Raw genomic sequence first — 26,502 nt, forward strand, 5'->3', positions numbered from 1 at the left:
TGCAGATTTGCAAAGAGAGAAAAAAGTAATACAAAAACTGAAGAAAAGAAGAAATCCATTATCTGAGGTTAAAATGATCCAAAGAAAAAAGTATTTGCAATTCTAAGAAAACAATTAGGTAAAATCTAAGTAGAACATGCAAATGTGTTTCATTTAAGAAGTGCAAACAGAGCGCCGCATGAACCGTCAATAATCGCCGTTGTTTGCGGCAGGTCCCTGAGGGGGCAGCTACCATTTGTATTTTCTGCACTGCTCTTTCCTAATTAGCCCTCCTTTCAGCCTCTTGCTTTTTCCATGCTCCCATTGGCTTCCGCGCATTGTCATGTACTAACGCTTACCACCCCGGGTTCACTTTTCCCCCGCACTCTAATTATCCTCACACTTCTGACAGTCAGGGCCTGACGCAATTAGCATTGTTTGAACTGCTCAAAGACGAAGTGGTCCCGGCTTGAAATTCCTACCCTAAAACCCCCTGACCCAAATGTCTGCTAGTCATTTCAGCCTGCTGTGCCTGGCTCACTTACATATTCTATGTCAGTCTGCACATGTCATACTAGCAAACACAGACATCTGTGAAACATTGTTGAGAATATAATGTTGGAGTCATCTCATATTAGGAGAAACTTCTGCACGCACTAGTAGTGGTAGCAGTAAAAGAAAATATGAAACTAACGGTATAATATATCTGGCATTCGGCCACTAGACATTTCATTACAGTGCCATGATCTGTCTAATGGCCAGTAGACTCTGCTTAGCTGGACTGTTTATCACCTCATTAGGAGACGTCAGTGTAGTCGAACCGTAAGTGGAGGGCTGTGGGGTCACTCCATCTATTCCAATAACCACTACAATTATCCAAACCTTTGAGAAAACCTGTCCAGAATGGTAAATGATAAAACACAGAGTGGAGTCACCAGCTTTACTGCGAAGACTAATGATCGACCCGCCTGCCATTCCTCATGGAAGGAGTGACGGGTTTATCACGGCAGCATACAAAAAGACTGCATTTCATGGGGGTTTTAAAATTCGGAGAGACCGTTTTCCAGCTAAAACACCCTCACTGACACACAAGCACACGCCAGCTGCCTTCCATGATGGCATGCTGCTGTCAACGGAGGTCTAGCGATTGATTTGGCCTGTGCCTTGCTGGCCTGCTCCTCCCTCGCCTGTATAGATGCTGTATCTGGTCATAGGCTAACACTGCATCAATTATGGGGAGTATCTTGACTGTACTGGCAGCTTACAGAAGAAATTGCTTTTTCTCCAAACTGCATATAGTCTCAGTCTCATTAATGACTTGTCAACTTGTAACTGGGCAAGTAATGACAAATCTGTCAGAAAAGTTAAAATATATATAAAGGAGATGTTTCGCTCTTAAGGATGAGAGCTGAATTCAAGGGAATATATTTTTGGTTTACTTAGCTAGATGCTGCTTAAGATTTAAGGATGTAATCACAGCTAACAAAGAAAAGCTAAGAAAGAAAAACCTTGTGACAACAAAGATTTCTGGATGTAGGTATTCTTCTGTGTTGATTTTCTCGGTTCAAACAAGTTTTGAGAGATTTTAGAAAAGAGAGGAAGATTGTTTGTGTGCACAAATGTCAATGTCTTAGGGGGGTATGAAAAGCTTTTCATCTTGCGTTCTGTGCTTTGTTTGACTGCTCAACTTTGCAGCAGTTGAAGACTGCGACAGAAGGGCACCAGCTGCAGGGAAAACGGTGTCAGGAAAACTGCAGGAAAAAATCCATAACACGATCCAACGTGTGTGTAAAAAGACGAAGAGAATGGCCTGCTCTTTCTCTGTGTCTGTACCTTGGATTAACTTTACATTACACAATCAGTGGGGGAATTGAATAATGCTTTATAAGACCATTTAGTCAAATTGCCTAGGTAACCACTTTGACTTAGCCATAATTGGCTGTGATTCCCATTCCTGGCCTTCTTGACACAAAGCCTTATCATGCATTCTGGTCAGTAAGTGACTGTGAGGAAAGTAGCTTTTCAGATTCCTCCCCCTGACCTGGCTGCTAAGCCGTCTTTTGAACTCAGGATTGCAAAGCAAGGGCCCAGGACTGCTTGTCAATATGTTGCATTCTGGGAGTTTCTCTTTTTTTCTTTAGTTGACAGCCTATAATTCACTGGCGACAATCCCTCATAATACATATTTTGTTTTCTATCAACACCCTTGAAATTGGAAGTGCTACTGTGGCTCAGATGGGCACATCTGAAACCATCCACAGAGTTACACTTGGTGGCTTTTAAAACCCTGGAGATGAAGCGAAAAGATAATTGAGGTTTTGGTGTCAAGATATTGCCATTTGGGGACTGCAAGCGCCAGACCATAACACACATGTTAAGGTTCATCTTTGCTGCCTTGTGCGTTAGCAGTTGGGGCCGACCTTTAACCCCACAAACTCCACTGCGACGGTGGGAGAAAGAACTGGAGGAATGTTTGATCCGTCCAAAAGAAAAAAGAAGTGGGCCATTTTTTGGAGGGTAGACAGAGTGGCTAGAGCTGGCACAGACAGAGAGCAAAGGCGTTGGTTGACGCTTGTCATCCTCCATTAAGGTTCCTTTGATTGGCCTTTGTGGTCCTGGAAACGGCAAACAGCTGCATGCAAATGGCCCTGTTTCCCCAAGGCTGGCCCCCATTGTTCTGGGCTTGGGTTTGACAGGGACGCTTTCTCTGCAGCATAAAGGAGGGTGTAGCCTTTAGTCAAATAAGAGTTCCCCCACCGTGGTCACAGCAGGAGTACCTCAAGCTTGTTTGTCTTTTTCTGTTGTTTTATTCCCGATATTACTGGTAGCCAACATCTTTGGAAGAAAGCGCAGATCTTAGAGTCAAGCTTTTCCTCCAACAGCGGGGGATGCCTCCGTAATCCAATATCCGGAGTGACAGAGTGGTCTCACAGCATGTTTTGCTCTGGTGAAGATTTTCAATGGAAATTCATAAAGTATGATAACAAAATGAACACACATTTTAAATCTTAAGATTCTGGAACAAAGCATCATCAATGTTTTACCTCTTTTTTTCCAGCTCCTTTGTTCTTTAATGCAGTATTTCTAATCTGTTCAGTGGAACTTTTTGTTTGCTGGCCAAAGAATAAAATTAGCTTAACATTTTTTTAATCCAAAAGACCATTGCAGTAAAACTTTTATGTATTAAATAGATCAAAAGTACACTTCACTGTCCATGCACATGCCTTTCAACTGACAAAATAAACACTTGGACTAATTTGGACAACAAACAATGTACAAAGAAAATTTTCAAAATTTCCACTCCCACATCCATAAATTTGTAAGGCATCCGATTTTGCTGCTCAAAATGTGTGAATAATATTTACAAATGTAGTACATGACCGCCCATCAGAAGTGAGAGTCACACAGGACCGAGGTGGGAGATGAGAAAAGAGATTTGGGATTCACAAAATAACACCTGCTTTTCAAATACAGACAACACCCCGAGAACTCCCTTTCTCTGCCACAAGGGCTCATATTTCATTTCAACAGTCAAAATGCGGTGAAACACTGAAAATCTAGTTGGACATATGGCACCATTTCCCATGACACTTTAGTCGCCGCTCTAGTCCACCTTGCTGGGAATTGTTTCTAAAGACGGTGTCAGGCTAGACCACAAACCCCAGGGCTACACCCCCCTTTCCCAGACAACTGCTATCAGACACTCTTGATTACGATATAAGTATTCAAAAATAGAAACTGGCAATATAGGAGTCACATAAGACAGAGTCCATTTGAGGTTTGATGAAGAGCTCTGAGTCATATCTCTTTTCTCCTGATACATGAATTCAGTGTAGCCACTTCACATTCCAAAGAAAACATTTGTATTCATGGCCATGACCTTTTCTCTGATTTATCTCCTGAATGTTTCTTGACTTACAAAAAAAAAAAAAAAAAGAGTAGGTGGAAGGAGAGAATCATATGCTCCACCTTGACGCATGTCTTATTGAAGGGGTTTAAGAGTAAGGATTTGTCATATTGCTGAGGCTAAGTGAGATAGACCCTGCTGCTGCTGCCACTAAACTCCTCAGGTGGGACAATTTAGACAAAGCTCAATCCCATCACCTCAGATACAGGAGTGGAAGTTTTCTCTTTTCGGTGAGCAGGAAGAAATTAAAGGCCAAATCCAGTACACTCATAATCACAGAGAGATTTGTGAAAAAAAACAGAGGGGGGAATGTTTTATGACATTTTTAATGAAAATAAGTCACGAATTTCAGAACTTTAACTTCTTCACTGCATTTGCAGTAATATTATATTTATCTTATTTCCATAAATCTTATTTATGTAAATCTTATTTATTCTTGCTAGTGCAGTGCCCATTTAAAACAATCATGTGTGTAATGGGCTGATTGCTTGGGCTGTGGCATTGCTGCTTGTAGCTATCTCTAGAACTATTTTACCCCAAAATAACTTACATAAGGTCGCCAAAACACTTACTATGCACCCCACCTCACTATGTACATCACTGTATACTGACTAAAGGTCAATTTATGCTTCTGCGTTAAATCAACACTGTGGGTACGTACGTAGGTATGTGGAGATAAGGACCCTACACCGGACCTTACGTAGTTGCCAGACATGCACCTCTCAAAAAAATGTAACTGAACGCTGCGGCGTTGCATGCCGCTTGGCTGTGGCTTGGTAGCGTTGCATTTACCCTGACTCATTCCCTGGTTCATCTTCTCCACAAACAACATGAAATCAAGGAGAGGGATGACTTTTCCAGCTACAGATTTCTGACCGTGGTAACAAAGCACAGGGGAGACATTTGTTTCTCTCACTATGCCTCTAAAGTTGAAACACAATCCCCACAAATACACCAATGCCGGCCCTGCTATTCTCTTAAAGAGATCGACGCACACACTGACGCACAAGTACAAACTTCAGACTATTTGGGTAGGCTACAGCAAAAGCTCTGTGTGGAGCCTCCGCAGAAATATAAATCCCCCTTTACTGTGTACTTCTACTTCAGAGGAAAACTCTGTACTATTACTGGAAGCCAAGTTTGAAGTAGATCAGATGAACGGTTCTCGGGATATTTGAAAGACACACATACACAAACATTGTTTATCTTTTAAACGTACATACCACAATGTACACAAAATATTTGAAATGCACAGGCTTTTTTATTTTGACATCTCAAATTGTGCAATTTACAGAAAATGTTTAAATCTTTCCACAACTGATGCACAGTTGACACGGTGGATTACTTTGGTTCAACATAACAGCCGGCTTAGCTGCAGAGAAGACTGCAAATGAAAAATGTCTCCCAAAGGAGTGAGAACTAAAGTTAAAAAAGCCAGAAAGTGCAGAGCTATAATGACTGTGTCTTTATTTTGCCGCAAGTAATCAAGGTTTTCTCCCCTGTCAATAAGTTGAATGATCCCTGACACTGTGGGCGCACATCAAAGACAACCAGCAAGGAAGCATCATTACATCACTAACACATATAATCCTCTGAATGTAAAGAGGGTCAGTGCTTCATATAAGTCACATTGACAAGAGTAATTCATTTGCAGAGACATTACCAGATGTAACATCTTCTTTTGTTCGGGTCCATGGACACATCACTCAGATTAAAGCAAAGTATAATTTGACACCTTGTATGGTCTAGTGAGAAAACAGCCCTTTCATAAAGAGACAAATAACTGTCACAAAGGCTAAACATTTTAGAGAAAAAAAATTCTACTTGGAAGATGAAAAACCTATATGCTCCTGGGGGAGATCCATTTTGACAGAATTAGTTCATTGCTTGTTCAATATCTAACATATTGTTGCATCTCTTTTTGCAGGGAAGTTGATGAAACACGTAGAAAGAGGTGTGTTAGAGAAACCTTCCCAAGTGCAGCAGGGCTATAGTTTCACAGGTTTGATCTACCCTGAGTAATGCTTAACTCCCCTTAAAGCCCATATTTTACCCCTGCACTTAAACCCCCACTGGATTTTCCGCTCAAGAAAACGTCTCAGAATAAGTCAGGTGCCTCCCTCAGGGTGCAGATGGAGAGTGAAAAAAGAGAGGATGAAGTTAGGGGGAAAAAAAGGAGGAGGATGTGGGTTTGGCTCCATCACATGCTTTGTGTCTCTGTTCTTGTTTGCTGGGGCAGAGTCTCCCCATTTCACCCTCCTAATCAACCCTCCTTCACCCAGCCCTGCCTGTACAGAGCGAGCCCAGGAGGCTTACTCAGTACGTCACATAGACAGGGTGTCAGGAGAAGCTGCAACTGAAACACGGATTACATGAATAATGAGCCACAGACTACAAGGATGACTAGGAACAGAGATCAGGGCCTCAAGACAATAATGAACAGACAATTCTGATAGGAGACAGTCTTTATATTTATGCAGAGCCTGAAGTAGTAGCCTAAGGTAGTAGGTGCTGTCACATTCACAAGTCCATGTTGGTGCTTTCGTCTTTCCAAATAAACCCACTTATGCCGAAGATGAAGTGCTGTAGTTGGGGCTGTGTTTATGCGGATGAAGTGGCGCAGGCCAATTCTGGTATTTGTTGTAACATTAAATTGTGTTTAAGATTTGTCCGTGGCTTTAGCTGGTGCAGAATTGGTGCGTTAATACGGTCATACGGTATACCGTGTGGTCTTAAAAATAGCAACGTATCAGTTTCAATACCGTCATTAAAACTAATGCAATGCACTTATATAAGAGACAAGGATTAAATATTAAATATAATTTATTTAATGCCTAAATGTGCTTACATCGCTTATGTGTTGTTGTCATCACGTGACAGTGTGGAGGAGAAAGAGAGAGATAGAGCGAGGTGGAAAGATGGCAAGTCACACACAGAGTGACAAAATTCATCAATGTCAAATTTTGGATACCGCCCAACTCTAGTGCACAGACAAAAAAAAAACTAAATCATGAATGTTTTGTTTTGTTTTGCCTCCTTAATTTGAACATATGTTTTTCATCTGCACATTTAATTGCACATACTAATTCAGCGTTTGTGTTGGTCAAAGCCATTTGCGCTTGCACTCCAGTTTCAAAGAAAATAGAGCCTCTATTTGCATTCAGGTAAAACTGCAAGGCCAGGGACACTGACTTCCTGTCAGGGATTTTGAAAAAGGTAGTTGCAAATGTGGCCAAGATTTATTCTGATTGCCACCGAACACGACACAGTTGTTCCGCATAGGAGCTTGAGCATCCATGCCAAATCTTGAGTAAATCGGCCTATGGATGGCGCTGTTAGAAATCTTTTTTTTAAATGATATATAGGAAACATACTTTGTCTAACTCCTTCTGGGCTGTGAGTCCAATCTGCACAAAAACTTGGATATAGACTCAGTGGACCCTCGTGAAAAAAAACTATCAAAAGAATTTTGATAGCTAATACAATGCGCAAGTTATAGAGGACCAACTTCCTGTAGGTGGCTGTTGAAAGAGTAACGGCTGCATTTTGGCAAAAGTTATTCCGATTTACATGAAACTTAGAATGTGTGGTCTACATGTGATATTGAGCCGCCCTCTATACTTTATCTACACTTATGTACACAGACCACACACCCTTTCATAACTTGTGAACCGTTTAAAGGCTGTGTTGCAGATTAACCACCACAGGGTAAAAAAAACACTAAAGATATGTATATCATTTTTAAAAATGTCTCCAAATAGTGTTAAAGGCCAGTTTTTGTCATGTTTGGTATTAGCGAGTTTTTTTACTCAATTGGGTGATGACATCAGATTGGGGAGAGTAGCCTCAGCCTAGTACTAGAACTATGGCGACTGACTTGGATGAGGAAGAGGTGGAAAGGCCAGCAGCCGTATAAGTTTGAACCTGCCAGACGTGAGAGGGCAAATGACGAATTGTCGAGAGTTAGGGAAGTCTCCTGGTGAGTTGCTATCATTTAGCAACCCAGCAGTGCCAGCGCAGCAGTGCATACAATAATGACTTTTTTTTTACTGTCAGTAAATAGCACAGTGTGAAAGTCAACGTTCTCTTTATATCTAGTGACAGTGATTATGTTGTTAGTTCAGGTGAGTACTGGTAAACTGATACCTAGGAATAGAAGGAATCCTGCTCTCTCCTTTTTATTTGACAAAAACACAGAATTTTAAAATACATCCATATGGGAGTTTTTTAAGGAAGGGGAGCAGGTTGGGTCAAACACAGACAGAAGCACACATACACAGATAGCAGGCAAAGAGCTGGAGCAAAATAAATCTGTGGCTTTGCATTGTCTAAGTGCTGCGCAAATGCACGCAAACAGTGGCGTCTCCCAGTACCCTTGCAATACCTGCAAGGAGGCAAGGGCCCGTTCATTGCTGCTTGCAGCTTTAATTTCACTTTGACATTTGTTTGCATTATGCTAGGTTTTTCAATGTCAATCTACATTTCTTTCTTGATGTTTGTGTCTTTTCAGAGACAGTTTGTTTTTTTACACAGTCAAGATTTTTACAATGTCACTGGTTTTTAGTTTCAACTTTCTGTCACTGTTTTGGCGTAAGATGGAGGGGCCTGAGGGGAGGGGCAAAGAGGGCAAGGTTTACGGGTAATTTACATAGACCACTGGCAGAGACCGCACCTCCACAGGAATCCTCACAGATGTGTTAAAACCGCATATCTGCAATGTCTTCCTCAAGTTCACCGGAAACCTCCAAATCTCAAGTAAGTCTGTTTATCTGCCATTATTATCACATAGAAGCAGGCTGGTTTAGTGTTAACTTTTAATGTAGGCCTAAACTGTGCTGTTAGCAGAGGTTAGCACCGTTCTCTTAATTCATCCATGGCTAGCACACGTCAGCTAACTTGTGGCTAATTGTAGCTAAGTCTCCCATCGGGGATGTCCGTCTATCTTCTATAATCTAGTATTTATCATAACAGTAATTCCTGTTTAGACTCGCTTGTGTCTCTCGCTGCTAACACTGGCACGGAACCTTAATGCCCCTCCCCCATAACTCTCTTCCAATCACAACTATAGCTCCTGACTGACAGGTTTCTAGGCAAATTACACACACTCACTAACAGGCGCAACGCGTTCACTGACAAACTCCCCAAACTGTGTTTTCTTAGTTTTAGGAGATGTCAGTTCAACATTTTACAGTGCCAATATTTCTTGTTTCAATGCCAAATTTTATTTTCAATACCACAGGTTACTGTCACTGTTTTAGCTCCATAAAAAAAACATTTTAGTGGGAATAGAATATTGAAAATGATGTTTGTCTATTTACTTCAGTGGCCTCTTTGTCATTCGGAACAGAGGAATCTTTTTGTTGGGGGACAGCAACCCACACATTAAACAATTTCAGAAATAATATGATAATAAAACTGTAATGCTGAAAGTGGAAAATAATTTATTTTGAAGGCATCCTTCAATGTGGTTTTCAAAAACTGATCAAGTAGTTCAAGTTCAAATTGAAGCTTTATAGTCATGTGCAAAACAATTACAGTGAAGCAGTGGTACCAATCAAATCCTTGGTTCTCAGGCAGTGATAAAACAAATGTAAATAATACAATGCAAATAAAATTAATAAAATGACAAAGTCATAAGGGCATAATGTTTGTATGAATATTAATTATAATTAAATTATTTTTATTAGTTAAGAAATTGTATTGGAGAGGGGTTGCCTTGCTAAAAGAGTCTCATTTGAAATGTTCATTTATATTGTAACTACCAAATATCTGTAAGCTAATTTTTGTAGCCTACAGATAGCCGCCTTCACTCGGCACTTGAACCTTGGTTTTCAGGTTGGAGGACTCAGATTCCCACGCATACAAAAACACTGTCAGCACGCTGTGTATGACTTTTATACAGCTTCGTTTGGAGTCTCTCGAAGATTTACCAGGAAAGTCAATGAAAAAAAAACATCCAGGCACATTCCTTGGCAATAACCCGCTGCTATCTCTGGAACACTGACCACTTTGATTGGCTTGAGCGTGATGACCTTGCCCCATTCCCTTCCACCAGCATTCCGGTCAGTGCGAGCTGAAAACAGGGGCACTGATAAGAGATGCACAGATGGGGAGATCTTCATGACAGACAGTTTCCTGCCCCTCGTCTTCGATGAGGCCATTGTGCCTTGTGCACTCAATGGGGATATATATGCTACAAGAGGGGGTCAACACCGATAGAGCAAGGCAAACAAAAACGTTCTTTGTGCTTTGTTGTTTCTCAGACTATTTTTTTTTTTTGCTGCGTACTTATTCAATTTCCTGCACTGCAGGAGAGGGCTTCCTTATCTTTGACTGTTTAGACCTGCAAATCGCCTGGTGGCCTTTTGTTTGCAGGTGACCCACCCTCAGGTGACATTTAATTCCTGGACAAAAAATGTGTGGTCATGCTCTATGGCACAGCCTCTCAGCCTGAGGAGATTACTAATACAGTGAAAGCAACAGAGCTGCATTCATGGCCTGTAGTAAGAGCTAGCCGGCAGACACAAAGAGCAAGACCCAACACACAGTATTACACTGGTTTTAATCATACATGACCATAAGCCATGCAAAAGTGAGTGGAATGAAAGAGAAACCATTGGTACATGTACCAAAGTGGAAACAGTTTCATCTTATATTTAAACACCAGTCCCTCTCTGTACGTTTTTTTCCCTCTCAGACGCAAGTGTGTGTGGGATACATTGGAAAAACTGTGCACACTAAAACACACACACGAGTCACAGAAAGCACACAAAAAGCATATTTACCGAATCATCGTAATTTCTTTAATTAATTGCCATCCTTTCCCCACTGCTCGACATTAGCATTACCATCTTTAATGTGTAACTTATAACCAGCAGAATCAGAAATGTGTGAACTGAGCGGTTTTGACATTTCTGATACGGAGCAAAGAGGAGGACAGGTAGAGACAAATGCATTTTCTTTTTACAAATAAATGCTTGTAAATGTATGTCACGATTATAGAAAAAAAAACAGCTGGAGAGGCTGTGCTAAAACAAAAAAATGTGCTGCCGCATATTTATTGAGAACAACAATCTGCTTTGATTGCCTTAGCACAATGTCCCTTTGGTGTTAAATGATATATCTCTTTTTGCTTTTGCATGTTTGTTTAGCTGTTGTGCTTTTTGTTCAAATTATATTAGTTCTGACATGCCTCCAAGCTATTTAAAAGTATTGAGTGAACACTGAAGCACACGGAAATCCGACAGGTTCTTGTTGCCTCCATAAATACTTTTGTCTCTGTTCCAATCCTGATTTATATGGTTGGCAAACGCCTCCCCACACACAAGGAACTATACAGCTTTCTATAGTGTAGACTTGATTTTATTTGAAACCCTTCTGCTTCCACTCAAGATTAAATGCATTACTTTGTTATGACAGCTGAACCCTCCTGTGAAGCAGACTTACACCGAGCAAATCCAAAAGTTTAGATTCTGAAGCAAACTACTTTGTGGCTGTAAGCGGGACTCATCTATTATTTGAATTAGGCTGCCTGGAGATGAAGGAAAAAAAAGTGTGGACATCATTCACGAAAGGAAAGTATGAGGTAAGCATGTCATCCAATGTTTATAAAATTTGTTACCATAAGGGGTGTGAATTGAATGGCTCCGAGGTGCTCTAAGCATGAGAGATTTAAAACATGCTTAACTAATGAAATCAAACTGTCAGAAAACCGTTGCTCCTCGACCATTGAATTAAGTGTTTGTTCATCAGCTGGCTACATACCCACAACCATGTCTCAGCACACAATAAAGAACAAGCTTTTCTCCTACAGGGAAAAGAGCTTTGCTCCTACATTCGCATATTGGATGGAAAAATTTCTTGCTGCTTTTACTTTACCAAAAACGCACTCAGGAAATCGCTGTTGCAATAAATCTAGGATGACCCCATCAAGGGTGATATTGTATTTCATTTCCTCTGAGTGAAATACTGATCCTAGAGATCCATGTGACTCTGGCTCATTTCAATTTCATGTTCTCACATGATTCAAAACTTTCCAGGTCCTCAGTTATTATTAAACCAGCATATTGTTGTACAATTCTATGCAAAAATATATCTGGTGATATATCTGGTGCTCAGTACAGAAACTGAAAAGCTGCACACTGTAGAGAGAGGGGCAAAACGCAGACAAAACTGTATTAGAAATGAAGATAAAAATAACAAATGTGATAATGTATCTATCTCCATGTGGCAAGAAAATCAATTCAATCCATATGACGAACCCCTGCTTTACTTCTTGACATACTTACAGTTACGCTTACAGCAATTTTCATACAAGACTAATATAGTAACAGATTTTTTTTTCTTCCGTGGTTGTTCTTAACACATAGATTGACCAGTCATCTGTGAATCTCCCATGGTGTAGCTGATAATTCATGATCGCCCCGCCATAGATCCGCAGCATTCAATATGAATTATAAAATGGTGAGCCAAGCATATCAATGGATGACAGACTGGATGTGTATGGCCAGGAGCCAGAGAGGAGTTAGACCACAATAGCTTTCCCATTCAGTAAACCCCAGGACTGGAAATGCCAGTGAGGCACGAGGGAGGGTCCTCCATCAGCACAATGTACGGCACTGCTTGACACAAATGTTGTGCTGAGACGTATTGTTAACCTTTACAACCTTTTGGGGGAAAACACAATCATGCTGGTATGTTCAACCAAGGAATATTTCACAATCTCCCTTAGAGAGAAATGTGCAGTGTGTTATCCAGAACAGTGGAGGGCTCAAAACTAAAAGAAGAAAAAAAAAACAAGAGCAGAAAATCTTTTTTCAAGGGAAGTGATTCTGTTTCTTCTGACTTGATAATTAAAAAGCCAGAATATTAATGTCCGTCATTTGCCCACGCTGTCCATGCTGGAACACTTTCTCGGACCAAAACAAACAATGCCTCTTCACTCTGATCCTTGTCTGCGCAGATATGAGACTAACCATTTCATCTTTTACATTTTCCTTTTGTGCAATATTTAGATATGAAGACCAAAGTGCCTGCTCTCCCTTTGGCATTTCAACACAACAGCCAACTAAAAGCGTTGACACTAGACTTTACGACATAATCCCCCCAAAATCTGGCTTTCTTTACTTTAAAGACTCAGATAACAGCTCTCATTCAGTCACAGCAGGTATGTGCCTGTGCACTTGACCCACCTTTGTGGCTGCTTCCTTTGAATCGGGTTGTCTTCTTTCATATCTGCAGACTGGGCGGTCTGAAACATCTAAAACAAATCTGATACCTGCATGACCTAGTTTACTCTAGCAGGAGCGTCATTTTATGTACCTGTTATATAACAGCACATGGATGAAGACGAAATGGAGTGCAAATATTGAGAACAAGAAATAGCATATGCTGAGAATTTAGAAGTGTCCTTGTGATGTTTTCCTTGCACCATTATACCCAATCAAAAATATTAAAAGGACCAAGATTTGACATTCTTTAAAATGAGATATTTTCATGCCATCCAACCCCATTTTTTGACATTTGTTCTGGATTCAAATTGCCTTCACATGGATAAAAGATTTAACAGAAAAACAAAGCAATATTGTAATGCAGCATTACTGTTTTTACTTTCATCTCATTGATAACAACATCACCATTTACTGCTCACTTTCTTTACCCCATATCAAAGCTGTAAGTTACTGCCATTGCAAACAGAACATTTTCTACCTTACTACTTCACATTAAAATCATTCAACTGGCAACTGGAGTCTTATTTCTGGCAACAAGGTGAATTTAAGTCAAATAATTACTCTTTTCTAGCTCTGTTTTTCGACTATCAACTCCTGAGGGAAATATCTGTCTCTTTAGCTGCTAAATGCTCTACTATGTTCACCAGCTAGTCACTAACTGTGTCGGGCTGCTTTTTGTGCTGAGCACAAAAGTGCTGAAAACTGGTACAGCCGTCTGCTCTGTCCATTTGTAGAGACTGCTTTGCCGAGAGGCAGATGATAGCTTGGGAGATGAACAAGCAAGCCAGCCATCTCCCAGCTGGGAGGGAGGCAGAGGGACTGTAGAATCATGGGTGTATTATATTAACTGGATACCGGATCCCAAATAGCGTCTATTCAGTTCAGTGAAGTTGCTCTTCTGGCGAATACGTCAAAATGTTTCTAAGCTTCCGGGTATATATGAGGCCCACTTAATATGGGCAGTAGTGTTTCTCCTGCTGGCCCCACCTGCAAAGTCCTGCTGAGCCCATAGACTTTACATGTGGTGACGTCACAAGTTTTTAAATCACTTTATCCGGCTAGAAGTTTTCAATTATAAAAATCCATGGTTTAAAAATTCAGAATAGAAAGAGTCATAACCGACCTTGTTTGCAGGTTGAGGTGCCACGTCAACAGTTTTAGAGATCTCTCTTTTACAATGGTGGCCTATTGGGAAATCCTTTTTGGGCTGCAGGGAAATGTATTGTTGCAATGCCCTGTGTTCCCACTGGCTGATTCAGGTGGGTCATCGCTGAATTGTTGTATGTATCTATGGAGAGTTATTGTGAAGCAAGGCGAGGCAACGCGAGGAAACGCTTCGTGGCCAAGAGTTCTTTGCCTTCTGCTTGGTGTGTCACCAGCTTTAAACAACGCTATGAGATTGAACCAAAACAGTTAAAGAATGAGCTGAAACTGGCTGTAAAGCTCCATAAAATCAAGGGCAGCTTTAGATTCAGTTGATAATCCATCTGTAGGTTGTATTCTTATTTGATACATAATATAGAAATATTGAATATAGCCGCTTAAAGGATTTTAACTTTAACTGAATTCATGCTAGCATTTGATTTTGCACAAATTGATAAAGTTTGTCAAAACAGAGGCTGACTGGTGTTCATTTTTGCAACTGTTCAGGAAAGTCAATACCAGGAGAGAGAAAAATACCTTTCTTTTCAGCTATGTCAATGAGCATTTTCATAGCATGAGGAATGTTTTGGGTGAAAGCTATAACCTGATTATACTCTCTCCTGGTGAGGGACAGGAGGTAATTATCAAGTAGAGTTTTCGGTGCTGGCACTATGATGGAAGCGTAGATCATAAGCGCTGGGATGCAGGCCCTCAGGGCTGGACAGGCTGGAGGTGAGTGGCATGTGGATAGAATCAGATATTGTTTTCAAAGGGAGCCACACACACACATGCATTCCTTTATTGATGGATGGCAAATAATATGCATTCTTAGGCCTGAGAGCCCTCACATCCACTGAAACCCAAAACCTGAACTTGCTGCATACCAAAGCAGTATTCCTCTTTATGAATTCCAACAGGACTATTTAACTCAGTTTCTAAGCCAGGCCACATCAGACGGAAATTCTTCAAATGCGTCAGTAAGACTTTTATATATTATCTAAAACTACTATCTACAAAATGCATTTCTGCTTGAAAGACCTGCTCCATAGCAATCTATATTTGTTAACAAACTATACACCACAGCCAAACCTAAAATACAACTAGAAGACAAATAGCAAGAGGGAGAAAAAGGGCAAAATCCAAATTGAAAAGGAAGCCCCCAAAATAATGTGCTTCAACTATCTATCTGTAATCAATGCTTGGCACACAAGCATGTGATTTTGGGTTACTTTGTTTCCCAGTACAATAGGAATGAATGGGGGAAAAAATGTAATGATTATCATTAAGCAGACATACCAACATCAGTGGTTTTGATGGGCATGTAACAGACGGGAGTGTTTTGTGACAATTGTAATTACAGCCAAATGTACTCATCAAAAGTGAAGGAAAGAACCAAAAAACTGCCTTGGGATCTCATTGCAGACAATTAAAAACACTGACACATACTTTCCCAGTTCTCAAGTCTGGCACTAATCAAGTGTGTTGTTTTTTATGCTTTTAGGTACAATGGCTGCTCAAGAAAAAAATTACAAAATGCACCTATTCGTGGCGGCTCCAATAGCTCAAAGTACACTCAGACACAACAGTTATGTGTTGTTCTGGAAGTGAATGATAGTGTCCATGGGTTGGCAGGGATATTCAATGACTTTAGTACAAAGTCTTTGAAACACATTTTTCACACTCCAAGAGTAAAACCCCTGAAGAAGAACTATTGTCACACATTAAAGAATGTGTGCTATTAAATTCCACACATTCATAACCTGAATAATGAGTGGCTTTTTGAAAGTATGACGAGAATCACATTAACACTTTCTGCCACTCAATTCCATGGTTACTCACCTTGTGAACAGTGGAAGCAAAAGAGAAGGAAGAAGAGGCAGCGAAACATCGGACACCTCCACAGTGCAGAGGCCATTGTGCGTTGTATGCAGACAATTCAGGGAGCCTTTTGGCTAATAATAGTGTTTCAGTGCGTTGCAGTGGGAGAGTGGAAATCTGGAGCGATGTCAACGATCAGTAGTTCTCGGAGAAGCATCACAGGTCATCTTCTTATCTGGAAAAAAGGGAGCGGAAAGAGCATTAAAACTGAGGAAATGGACGGTTATTGTTAGCATCATTACCACTTCAGGTGTGCCATTTTTTTTACTGGATTCTACACATGTGCCTTGCACTAAATAAAATGTAGTCACAAATCTAAACACCCTGAAAACCAAAAATATGACTGCTGTTTGATTTAAAAAACAATTTTTTTTGAAGTTTCACAGAAATACTTCACAACTTCACAAATGGTTGACGTTAAAAAAAAGCAAACAGGGTGCCTGGTTCTCAGCACTTGTTCAGCACTTCGCAACGTGTTACAATACAATGTTCATACTGCCTCATTCCCCCAAGCTTCCCTGTTCCACCTAGCCATTTACTCCCAGATCCCGCAGGAGAAAGCTTGTCGCTCTAGCAACACATTCACACAGGACGCCATTAGAGACACAGCTGCTTTGAGAGCAACTTTTGTCTCCTTCCTTATCAAGGGGTGGCAAAAACAGCCCTTTGTCTGCAAAAGCAGCAAAAGGTTAGAGCCTGAGACGGACTAACACACCAGACAGATAAGCTGCTTACCAAAATCAAACACCGAGGAGGGATGTGTTGTGTCATGTGAAATGTCACACATACACAACACACACACACACACACACACACACACACACACACACACACACACACACACACACATATGCATGCACACACATCATACCAATGACATGCGCACTTCTGAAGACGTGGACACACATGCAGCATCCACACACTTACATGAAAACACACACACCAATATATTGTATCTTATTTAGTCCCATGTGCTTACTATCCAGCATTTCCCCAATGCACGCACATGCACGCACACAGTAAATAGGATCCGGCACTTGGTAGCCGTCGCTATGCAGAGGAGAGTGAATGTTTCCCGGCTCTAGATGCCTCTCCTCCAGAGCCACTCGTCAACTACCCTGATTATTTTATAATGAACCTAAATTTGAGCAGCACAGCAGTCTGCTCTGATCGGCCTCCGAGCCCCACTAATGCGCTTAGATATTTTTGGCAACATGAGAACCCACAAAATATGTGAAGCTTTCACATTAGCATACTGAGTAATAATTGAAGTCACTTTGGGATTCATTCTATAGGTCACTGAGGCCTGGACGGAGGATAATAGCTGAAAAAAAAGCCCACTCGATCTGCACCTAGCAGGCGGAGATTGTTTATTTTCATTTGCAGTCACCCTGGCCGAGCAGTTGTGCAACACAGTCTGTGCCAAGGAAACACACATACACCTACCTTATTATTTATCAGTACAACTTGGGTGGTTTTTATAGGAATTGTGGTTTTATTTGTCTTCCAGCTGTTTATCTGCCAGTGGCGCCGTAGCAGATCAGATAAGACCAAATTGGAGGGCGCAAGCTCTTCTGTGTGGGAAGTCTCAGACCAAGTCTACTGAGGCTGCTCACATTCTCAAGCCTTCTAACACGACTGCCACCAGTTCAATATTGGGCAGAGCACAAAATCTCCAGAGACACACATGGCTTCTTCTTTAGCCATTAATCTTCCGCAAATATTAGGCCTGGGGCCATGGGGTAACCATAATGGTGGTTGACAGGAGGAGATTGGAAACTGTTGGGGGGACATCCCCCCGCCATTCTGGCCTGCTGGGCCTGCTGAGCCACTTAGCCCCTCTAGACACCAGGGGACAAGAGCCTGCCAGGCCTCGCGGATGCAGACTTGCCCTCACCACCCCGGGGATTCTTTCTCCTGATCAGCCGTTGCCCCGCTGAGTAACATGTCTCCTTTCTTCCTTAAGCTGGTGGAGGACACAGCCATGCTCATCTTCCTAAAAACACTGTTTTGTTTGGTGGGATTTCTACACTGAATCAGTCCGGACTTGAGATAAAAGGATTAGGCGATTAACATTCAGATGCTTTACACAAGCACTGACAGACGTATCATAATTTCACATCAGGGGACAGTCGGATGGTGGTTGTGGGTGGGTGGGGTGGGGGGGGTAAGTGAGGCATCGTTAACCCCTTCAATATTGTGTTGTCTACTATCCCCCCCCCCCAACCTCCCTCCCCAGTCCCCCCCTACGCCTGGGAATTGAGGTTACTTGTTTCTTGGCCTGCAAGCGTTTGCAAAATTATCATTATGTTCCACTAAGGCAGATTTGAGAAAAGGAAAAAAAAAAAAAAAAAAGTTACACAGTTATGACTAATTGTCAGCACCAACACTTAATCTAATGAGCTCAAACATTTAATATACACCAGACGACCACTCATTTAATAAAAGTTATTCATTTACATCTGCGCCTTCAGCTCCTCTTGCTAAAAACAAAATACAAGTATATATATGTATATATTCCCTCAGGTTATCTCTCTCTATTAACAGTATGTCTTTCTGGAAACAAGACCACAGGAAAACCACCAATGAAATGAAAAATGATACGCAAACATTCGCAACATCTGTTTTTCTTTTATGTGCGATACATACACAGTAGAAAGGAGAAGGAAGGAGAGAAATCTATCATCAGTTAAGATAATGGAGAGAATCACAGTCCACAGCCAATTTTTCACATCAGCCTGATAGAAATAATAAGCAAGCATTTAAAAGAGGACGGAAAGCAATTAAAGCGTAATTAAAATAAATGGATAGAAAGAGACAGCCCACATGTCTTCACATGAAATACAAGGCTGTGTGTAACAGCCGGCTGAATGAATGTGAGTCTCCTTTGACAAAGCTTGTGTCTGCCTCACTCAAGCTGGAGAGGCGTCCAGTGAAAGAGCAAGTGAGAGAAGGGGGGAGTTTGGGAGTTTTTAAGCCGGGAGGGACTAAATGGATGGGAGAAGGAGAGCAGAGGAGGAGAAGAATGGAAGGGGGAGAAAAAAGGGGTGGTAGGGTCACAGCAGAGGATTGACAGCTTGTGAGTATGGCCTGACCTCCTGGGTGTGCCTCCAAGTTTTCTTCACAGGCTTAGAAAAGACAAAAATAAAGCCCAGGAATGTTAATTTATTTTCAATTGTCAACGCCAAGCAGAGAGAGATAAAGAGCGCATACATACATATCAACTAAGGCTGAAACAAAACTAATGCGCAAGTCCAAGTGTAAGCTGAAAACCTACAAGTGAAATAGAGATGTTGAGCTGGAACTTGCCAACACAATGATTCTTCTTCCACTCTTTGAATAACTGCTTATTTGGAGAACTTTCTGCCCCGCCCCCGGTGCACTACATTCAGGGCAAAAAAGTCACACGTGAGAGGGGAATTTTAAACATCAGAAAATGGTTGATGTGTTAGAAGTGGGAGACGGGAACTACAGGAAAATACACCCTCCAGACACTTTATTTCTGTCCTCGGTGCACCCTGATGTTCCCAAGGAACTCTTTTGTCATGACAGTCCTGTCAGGCCTGCGCTTTCAACCCCTACAGGGACATGATGTCATTTCCTTGGCTCCACCAGAGATATAGTGAACTTGCCTTTAAACTGCCAGAAACAGAGATGGGCTGACACAGAGCTCAGTCTGCAGTGTTTTCTCAACACAGAACTGATAAGACACGCACATTACGATAAAAACAGGTTGTATACAAATGGCTGGTTTACAGCACACAAAGAAACAATAAAGATTTCTCAACTGACGATCAACAGAAAATTAAGTCATTTTGTTAAGCAAGATTACATTTTATAGACCAATTGACTTTTACGAGTGACACAATACCCTAAACAAACCTGTTTTTTTGCTTTTTTGATGACAGGAGATCTGCATTGAGTAGTCGATTAATCGATCAACAACTACTTGGGTAATCAATGTCGTTTTGAACTGTAGACTGGACAAAACAAGTACTTTGAACATTTATGTGGACATTTTATACTATTTTTGGACCAATTGATTCACTAAGAAGAATCCTTTAGAGCAACATGATATCCCAAACACAATTTTTGATGCTTTTCAAGTCATTCTTTTCGTTGCAACATAAAAAGACGCAATTAGGATGTCATAAGAAATGATTTTACTTTGCTGCAGTTTGATGTACAGTTTGTTGCACGGTTAGCTTTGGGGCTGCAACTAACAAAATATTTTCATTGTTGGTTAATCAACAGATTATTTTCTCAATTAGTTGTTTGGATTAAAATGTACAAAAACTGTAAAAAACTTGCCCATCTTCAAACCTCTTGTTTCAAACCTCTAGTCCAAAAATATAGTTAGTGTAAAATAAACAGTCCGGAACGATTGTTTATCCAAGTTATTTTTCTTACAACTGACTAATCGATTATTTGGCTTATCAATTCAGCTCTAGTTTTATTTTTAGGGAAATGGCTTGGATTACTTCCTATGAGCCGGTGTGTGCTACTGTTTTCCTTCTAAATTAAAGCCTGATTCAGTGCCTATAAATAATTTGTGTCAACAGATTTTCATAAGATGGTTAATAGATCAAAGAACTTCTTACATCTTCTGTTTAGGTGTGGGTCAGAATGACTTCCTGTTACATTTAAATGAGCAAAACTCTAATTCAAGGCAATTAAATTGCAGCTTTTATGTCGTCTTTGTTTTCAGAATAAAACGGCTCTACATTAAACGAAGACTTCTGAAAAGAGAAAATGTTCTTTAGTGCAGCTCAAAAAGCCCAGACAGAAACCCCCTAAAAGGTGCAATGCTTCACTATTTTATTGAAAGAGAGAAAGCAAAACAGTTGGTGTGTTCAGCAGCTCTTGGCCAAATGATTGAGGCAGTAGATAAGATAGAGTGCCAGCGGGCAGATGGACATGGTGAAACAGAGAGGGGTGAGCAAAGAAGCTTAGTAAAGTGAGGAGAACAAAGAAGACCCAGACTGAACAACCAGGTTAGTGTCAAGCCAAATGAAGAGAGGATGGGGTGTTAAAGTCTTCAAACAGGAGCCGTGCGGAGGAGCAGGCACTTGAAAATAAGACACAAAGCGGATGTTTGTAGTTGAAATCACCTGTCAACTGAATAATGAAACTCTACTATTATTATATCTGTCTACTTCATCAAAAAGCAATATTGACTTATGGGCTGCAACTTACTATTATTTTCATTATCGGTTTAACTGTTGTTTATTAGTGTAATTGCTTTGTCTATAACCTTTTTCAACTTGATGTTTTTAAATCATCTAAAGCCTAAAATATACACTTTGGTATGATTGAAGATTGAGAATATTCATACTTGACAAATTTTAAACAATGATTTAATGCTATTTTCTTTCGATTAAACATCTAATTGTTTCAGCTCTGACTGATATATATATATATATATATATATATATATATATATATATATACAGTATATGACCTAATTATTGGTAATCTTGATATGCACAAACCAACTGTGATGCAGAAAGGTTTTATGGTTGTACAGTCATTTTTAGATTCTCCACCTCAACATTTTGCCAAGGGTACTTGAGCTTATTGAACATATTCTGCTAAAAAGCTGAATTACAAATTGGAAAATGTGTGAAAATGACTAAAATGTCTGTTTCAATCTCTAATAGTCGGCTACAGGTTAATACTCCGAGCTCAGTAGCCAATCCGGCTTGGCATTGAAATTATATGGCTGACCTCAGAGCAGTTGGTTAAGCAGTAGGGTCACCGGAGAGGAGCAGAGAGCAACTCGACTCTGACATGGAAAAGAGAGGTTTCTCTTCTTCAAATCAGTCTCTTTATAAATGCACTGACAGCCTCACTTCCCGCCTCCTCCACACATGATTCTAGCACTCCCCACACAGACACATTCACACACCCACTGCATACCTCCAGCTCTCTCAAATGTCAAAAACACATTTTTATAAATAAAAAAAACACGAGTGGCCCAGCAGCATCACCCCAAACCTAAACTCACAACAAATTAATTCATTCCTTCAACACATTTCCAGCAGGTGATGTGTTGACGTTCACACCTTATTGGGGGAAATACATTGACACCATGCTTAAGGATTACACACTGTAGCCCTATTCAGACTGGATTAGTTTTCAGCAAAATGTACATAGAGTAACTGCTAATACTAACAACTAAAAATTACGTGTTAATGTTAATGAAAACATGCAGGCGAGGACAAATGTGCTTCATCAGTCTCCATTCATGGGCTGCCATCGCAACAAAGATGCATCATAATTTTCAAGCGTAATTTCCGCAACTGACAGCAAACTTGTTTAAACAATGACAAAACAGAAAAAGGAGACGGCGGTTGCATCTGTACCAAAGTGATGTCAGTTTGAGGTTAAGGCCAGACGATAGTGTGCAGAGCCCCCCCCCAAAAAAAAGTGACATTATGTGCAAATTTTCTCAGAGTTGTCATTTTGAATGGGACTAGCTGAGGCTTTATCAGAGGTTAAATGGGAGGTAGAGATGATTTGATAACATTTTTTTCTTGATACCAATTACCGATTCTGATATGTGAACTTGAGTGTCGGCTGATACCAAGTACTGATCTGATACCAGTGTGTTCCAGTATATATTTTATTATGTTTTAACAACTGTATGCTACTATCCCTGTATGGATGTGATATGATTTCTATCTTTGTTGTTGGTCTGGCTCAGGTTAAACTCTTTGTGAAACATGAACAAACAAACGATGAATGTCACAGAACATTCTTTTATTATCCAGTTTGGCAGTTAGTTATAATGGAAAAAGAACATAAATAAACTACTTTAATGTACATTTTCTTTAGGGCTTTATTACATGGTAACGTATCGGTGCATAAACTCCAGTACTTCCCGATTCCGATACCAGCGTTTTAGGCACCATCGGAGGCCATACCGATACTGGTATCGGTATCTGAACATCTCTATTGGAAGGTCCCAGATGAAGCCGGTCACTAAAATCTGCACAAGATACTGACATTTAAAATTTACACCAAAATGACACCAAAATTTACAGAAATACTTCCAGTTTTGATTAAATTTCACCACCTCCCCCCCCCCCCCCCCCATACAACTAATCTCCTCCAAATGGGGTTTAGAACAAAGTGGTTATACTGAGAAATATATGCAAATTGACAACACACTATTAATCCTTAAGGGGAGCACTTAGTCAGTGGTGTAACCATTTTTTTAATTGTATGCAAGGAAGTAGATTTGGCTTTAGAAGTGGATAAGAAGCAAATGCACTAAGGCCCTGTATTGATCTATTTATCTTAATCTAGTAAATAACACATTATTATGAAAGTGCTTTTTGTAAATCCCCACATTGTTAAACACCACTGAAAATCACATTTAGTTTTTGCTGATAGAGACCAAATTCATAGAGCTGTAACTTTTTGCCAAGTCATCGATTAGTCGGTCGACGGGAAATGAATCGGCAATTATTTTGATAATGAATCAGATTTTATTCAATTTCACGGACTGAATATCTCTGGGTTGTGGACTGAGGATGTCACATTTGACTTAAGTGAGTTACTGTGTTTTTCTTTATTTTCTGATCTTTTATAGGCCAGGTATTTATTCAATCAATCAAGAAAATAATTTGCAGATAATTCAATGATTAAAATGGTAGTTTCAGCCCCATCACATTCTCACTGCAAAAGGAGTTTGCTGTGCAGCTTGAGTAGTACCTGCCCTCCTGCAGGTACAAGCTCCAACAATCAGAGAGTCTCACTGGCTCATTATATTCAATCATTGCTGAACACAAATAAGACAATTTCTATTTTTATTTTTTTTACTGAAGTTATTTTTTGTAGAAAACTCATGTAGAACCTAATACAATTAACTCAGATCTGCCAGTAGTAGAAGCACCTCCATTTCCACATTCTGCCACACAGCTGATACGTTAATGTCTTGTTTTATATAGGGATACTTTATTTTTAATCACAAGAACATTACTGTAAATCAGACATTTTGCATCACTGCTGCGGCTCTCTTGACATTCTGATTTACACTTAGTTACTCACTTACTTTACACTCAGTGCATCTTATTGATTTAAAAGCTATTAAAAGTTATATGGTTTTTTTCAGCTGTGACTGTTTTTCCACGATGACAACTTCATGACTTGCTTCCCGTACACTGAACCCTGGTTTTATCACCTTCCTCAAGTTGATTTGTTGAAAAGTTTAAGGTTTTGTCCAACGTATAGCACATTTTTGTCCCAGATCCAGTCTGCTTTGCATTACCTATACAATACATGGTCAGCACATGGGCTGCATTCTAACTGTGGACCGTCTGTGTGGTCTCTAGTCACTCGTGCCTGACATGCATTAATTCAGGACTGTAATGTGCACTCAGAAACATGGTGAAAATATTGAATTTTGGCTTGAGAGCTGTGCTTGTTCACAACATTTTCAAGGAACAATTTTAAGTTTTAAATTTTAATAAAGTAAACGTAAGTTTGGTGTGGAATTGTAAAGCACAAATCACTACAAACAAGGCTGAAATAAAAAAATCTAATATTAATACAAATATGTTATTGACATGAAAACACATTGACAATTCAACAATCCCACAACAGCCTCTAAAATGACCACCGTTGAATTAAGTTATTTTTCAACAACAAACATTATAACTGTCATAGAGTTAAGATGCCTTCAGCCGCTCTGCTCCCCAGCTCTGGAACTCACTCCCACCCGACCTCCGCAACATCAACTCTCTCCCTCTGTTCAAAACTAGACTAAAAACCCATCTGTTCCAGCTCGCTTATCTGTAAATACACTGTTCCTGTTTTGTTCTGTTTTTGTTTGTTTGTTTTGTTTGTTTTGTTTTTTTGTTTTATTTGTTTTGTTATTACTACTTACACTTTTATGTTCCCTGTATCTGTCTCTTATTCTCTGTAAAGCGTCCTTGAGTGTTAGAAAGGCGCTGTTAAATAAAATGTATTATTATTATTATTATTATCAATATAACAAATACACATATTACATTTCCACTAGTCATTTCATTAGTTTTTAATTAAAACTTGTCTGGAATTGTTATTTTGGACAAGTAACACAATATCGTAAAACGATATCCCAATATCCTATAGAATTCACCGAAGTCAATATATGATAATACTACATTATTATCAAGACCTACTGCATTCACACATTACCTAACAACCACATTAAGATAGTAAATCAAATTGACTAATTATGCCTTTAAAGGAAGGGAGCCCTAAAGATCAATGTGGAAGAGCTTTAGTGAGTGAAAACCTATTGACATATTAATATCAAGGTGCTAATGAGTAGTCTAGGTGACTTTAGTCTCTACAAGAAGTGTGCAATTTTCTTAAAGAAGTCCCTGCTTGTGTGAGAGCTGAAGGAGGTGGTCATCGAGGCCACATTAATTAATTCATGAAACCACTGTAAAAACGTGGTTCTGCTACAGCTACGGTAAAATTAGTAATATTGTCTCTTGCACCTCACTTTTTACACAACGGTGTGAAGAAATCGTCAGTCCTTTTAAATAGTGGAATTGTTGGGTCTTTGTAAATCATAGAGTGTGGTCTAGACCTACAGCTATCTGTGAAGTGTCTTGAGATAACTCTTGTAATGATTTGATACTATAAATAAAATGTATTGAATTGCATTGAATTGAATCGAATTAATGAGTCCCAGGAGATGGCTGCCAATGTTATTAAGGACCCACCACTGTGTTTAACAGTAGAGAGTAGGCATTTTTTTCTGCAGGTTTAAACATGCGCTAACAAACTCATAAAACCATATCATTTTTTTCAGTTTCTAAGTGTTTTGTTTAAAAACTAGGTATATTTATGTCTTTGCCTTTGACAAAGGTGTAAAGGGGACCCTCCTAATTGATAGTTGCACGCTGTAATATAATGTAATTGCAATGCTATTCAGCTGAGGCTGATTTATTGTGTGTTGCCAGTTATGCTACTGCTGAGTGTTGATCTGGTTGAAAATTGGCAAACTTTTCCAAACAGCTAGCGCTAGCTGGCTAGCTTTGGTTGGCCAGGTGCTAACGAATGCTAAATAAGACATTTTTAGGCAACTGAAATGTTCCAATTCATTTTCATGAACCAAAAACACACTGTAAGAGGCTTAAGGTTTGAAAACAAAACCAAGCAAACAAGTTTGCGGCTATTTTAATGTGCACGGTGCCGTAGATACGCTAAGCCGCTTTCCTGGTTAACAGGTTGGCGTGTAGCCACGCCCTAAAGCATCTCCAATGTCATTTTTAACAATAAATGGGACCATAATTTACAAAATGGTGATCATGCTGTATTGAAGAAGACTTGAAACTAGCGATTGAGACCATAAACAATGTTTAC

At 40.0% G+C, this 26,502-nt stretch overlaps 1 protein-coding gene across 14 annotated transcripts in view; it reads right to left on the bottom strand.

The window, feature by feature from the left end:
- adgrl2b.1 (adhesion G protein-coupled receptor L2b, tandem duplicate 1) overlaps window positions 1-26,502 on the bottom strand; it is an 85,107-nt gene that overhangs the window by 47,755 nt on the left and 10,850 nt on the right. For 12 of the 14 annotated variants that reach the window (XM_032531241.1, XM_032531251.1, XM_032531250.1 and 9 more), the window contains exon 2: window positions 16,099-16,312. In XM_032531241.1, the coding sequence (XP_032387132.1) occupies window positions 16,099-16,174 (76 nt within the window). In that variant the 5' untranslated portion in view covers window positions 16,175-16,312. Of the gene's footprint in view, window positions 1-16,098; window positions 16,313-26,502 lie in introns of those variants that run through there. The other 2 variants (XM_032531240.1, XM_032531243.1) reach the window with 1 other exon arrangement.

Source organism: Etheostoma spectabile, chromosome 12, assembly GCF_008692095.1.
Source record: "Etheostoma spectabile isolate EspeVRDwgs_2016 chromosome 12, UIUC_Espe_1.0, whole genome shotgun sequence".
Lineage (NCBI taxonomy): Eukaryota > Metazoa > Chordata > Actinopteri > Perciformes > Percidae > Etheostoma > Etheostoma spectabile.